Raw genomic sequence first — 1,713 nt, forward strand, 5'->3', positions numbered from 1 at the left:
GAAATATTGATAGCTGAGTCTTCCATCCAATAACATGGATTTTCTCTAGTAGTATAATAATTAATCTTAAAAATATAACAATAAAATGTCAGTTAATAATATGCATTATGTCTACAACAGAAACAAAAATGCACAAAATTATATATATATATATATATATATATATATATATTAATAACAATATGGAGGAAAGCAACTATGTTGTACTAAATAAAGCATACGTCAGATAAGATATTACAGAGGGTATTCTTTTTGATATGACATTTTGTACCCCAATTATTAAAGGCTTATAATATAAAAATGGGACTTGAAAGAGAATCTTGCACAATGGAATGTTAGGTCATTCAAGCCCAATAGTTTTCTGTTGATGAAGGAAATGTGCCACAGTTCAGCATACCAGAAACTATTAAAGGAGGAAACAATTGATTCAATAAGCTATGATAATACATTAATTTGCATCCTTGCCACATGTATCACTTTGCATCCAACTCGCCTTAGGGCTTTGTGGACTTCTTGGTTTCTTAAACTGTAGATCAAGGGGTTGATCAGAGGAGTGAAGATGGTGTAAAAAACAGAAAAGACTTTATTGAGGTGTCTTAGAGTGGGTGTATCTGGTAACAAGTAGACAACTATTAGTGTACCATAAAAAAGACAAACCACCACAAGATGAGAAGAACAGGTGGAAAAGGCCTTCTGCCTTCCAGTAGCAGAAGATATCTTTAGAATTGTGGCAATAATGCAAATATAGGATATTAGTGTTAGTAGAAATGGGATGACAATGAAAATGAAACTAATGAAAAAGGTTACAAGTTCAATCAGGTTTGTGTCACTACATGAGAGTTTTTCAAGTGGAATCAAATCACAAAAGTAATGATTTATGACATTAGGGCCACAGAATGATAACTGAGCCAAAAGAGATACTGTCAGGCAACCAGCTAGAAAAGAACCAATCCACACTCCAATCATGATCTGGATACCTATCTTCCCATGCATGATGGAAGTATAATGTAGAGGTCTACATATTGCCAGATATCGGTCAAAGGACATGACTGCCAGGAGGTAAGTCTCTATACCAGCACAAGAACTAAAGAAATAGAATTGGATCATGCATCCAGTAAAAGAAATGGACTTTTGACCAGTAAACAAATTGGCCAACATTTTTGGTAAGATGATTGAACTGTAACAGGTCTCCAGACAGGACAGGTTCCCCAGGAAAAAGTACATGGGTGTGTGAAGATGGTGGTCAGCTATAACTATCAATATAATCAGGAGGTTCCCAGTTACTGTTGCAAGATATATCATCAGGAAAAACAGAAAAAGAAGAGGCTGCAATTCAGGGAAAGTTCCAAATCCCACAAGGATGAATTCTGAGAATGTTGTCTGGTTTCCTTTCTTGACACTGAGCATTTCTTCACTTCCATAATTGTCAAAGTCTTATTTACTTTTGATATATTCCTCATTAACTGAATCCATGGCATGCCACATAGGTCCTGTAACATAACAAGAATTAAATGGATTGCAAAATTTCAGATCATATATATTTTTGATTTATACTGTCCAACTAGAACTCCCCCAACTCTTATCTTCCCATGAAATCAGACTAGAAAAAGAGTTGTAGCAGTATTGCTGAAACCACTTCATGGCCAGATGCTGTGCTGCAGAAGTTGATTTGTGTCATTCTGTGAAAGGGGTAGTATTTTGATTTGATTGATC

General features: G+C 35.1%; 1 protein-coding gene across 1 annotated transcript; it reads right to left on the minus strand.

Annotated features, from left to right (window-relative positions):
- Positions 1-435: 435 nt before the first annotated feature.
- LOC134496371 (olfactory receptor 1361-like) lies at positions 436-1,407 on the minus strand. Its single transcript, XM_063302103.1, has one exon. The coding sequence runs from the start codon at positions 1,405-1,407 to the stop codon at positions 436-438; it is 972 nt and encodes a 323-aa protein (XP_063158173.1).
- Positions 1,408-1,713: the final 306 nt, after the last annotated feature.

Source organism: Candoia aspera, chromosome 4 (assembly GCF_035149785.1).
Source record: "Candoia aspera isolate rCanAsp1 chromosome 4, rCanAsp1.hap2, whole genome shotgun sequence".
NCBI lineage: Eukaryota > Metazoa > Chordata > Lepidosauria > Squamata > Boidae > Candoia > Candoia aspera.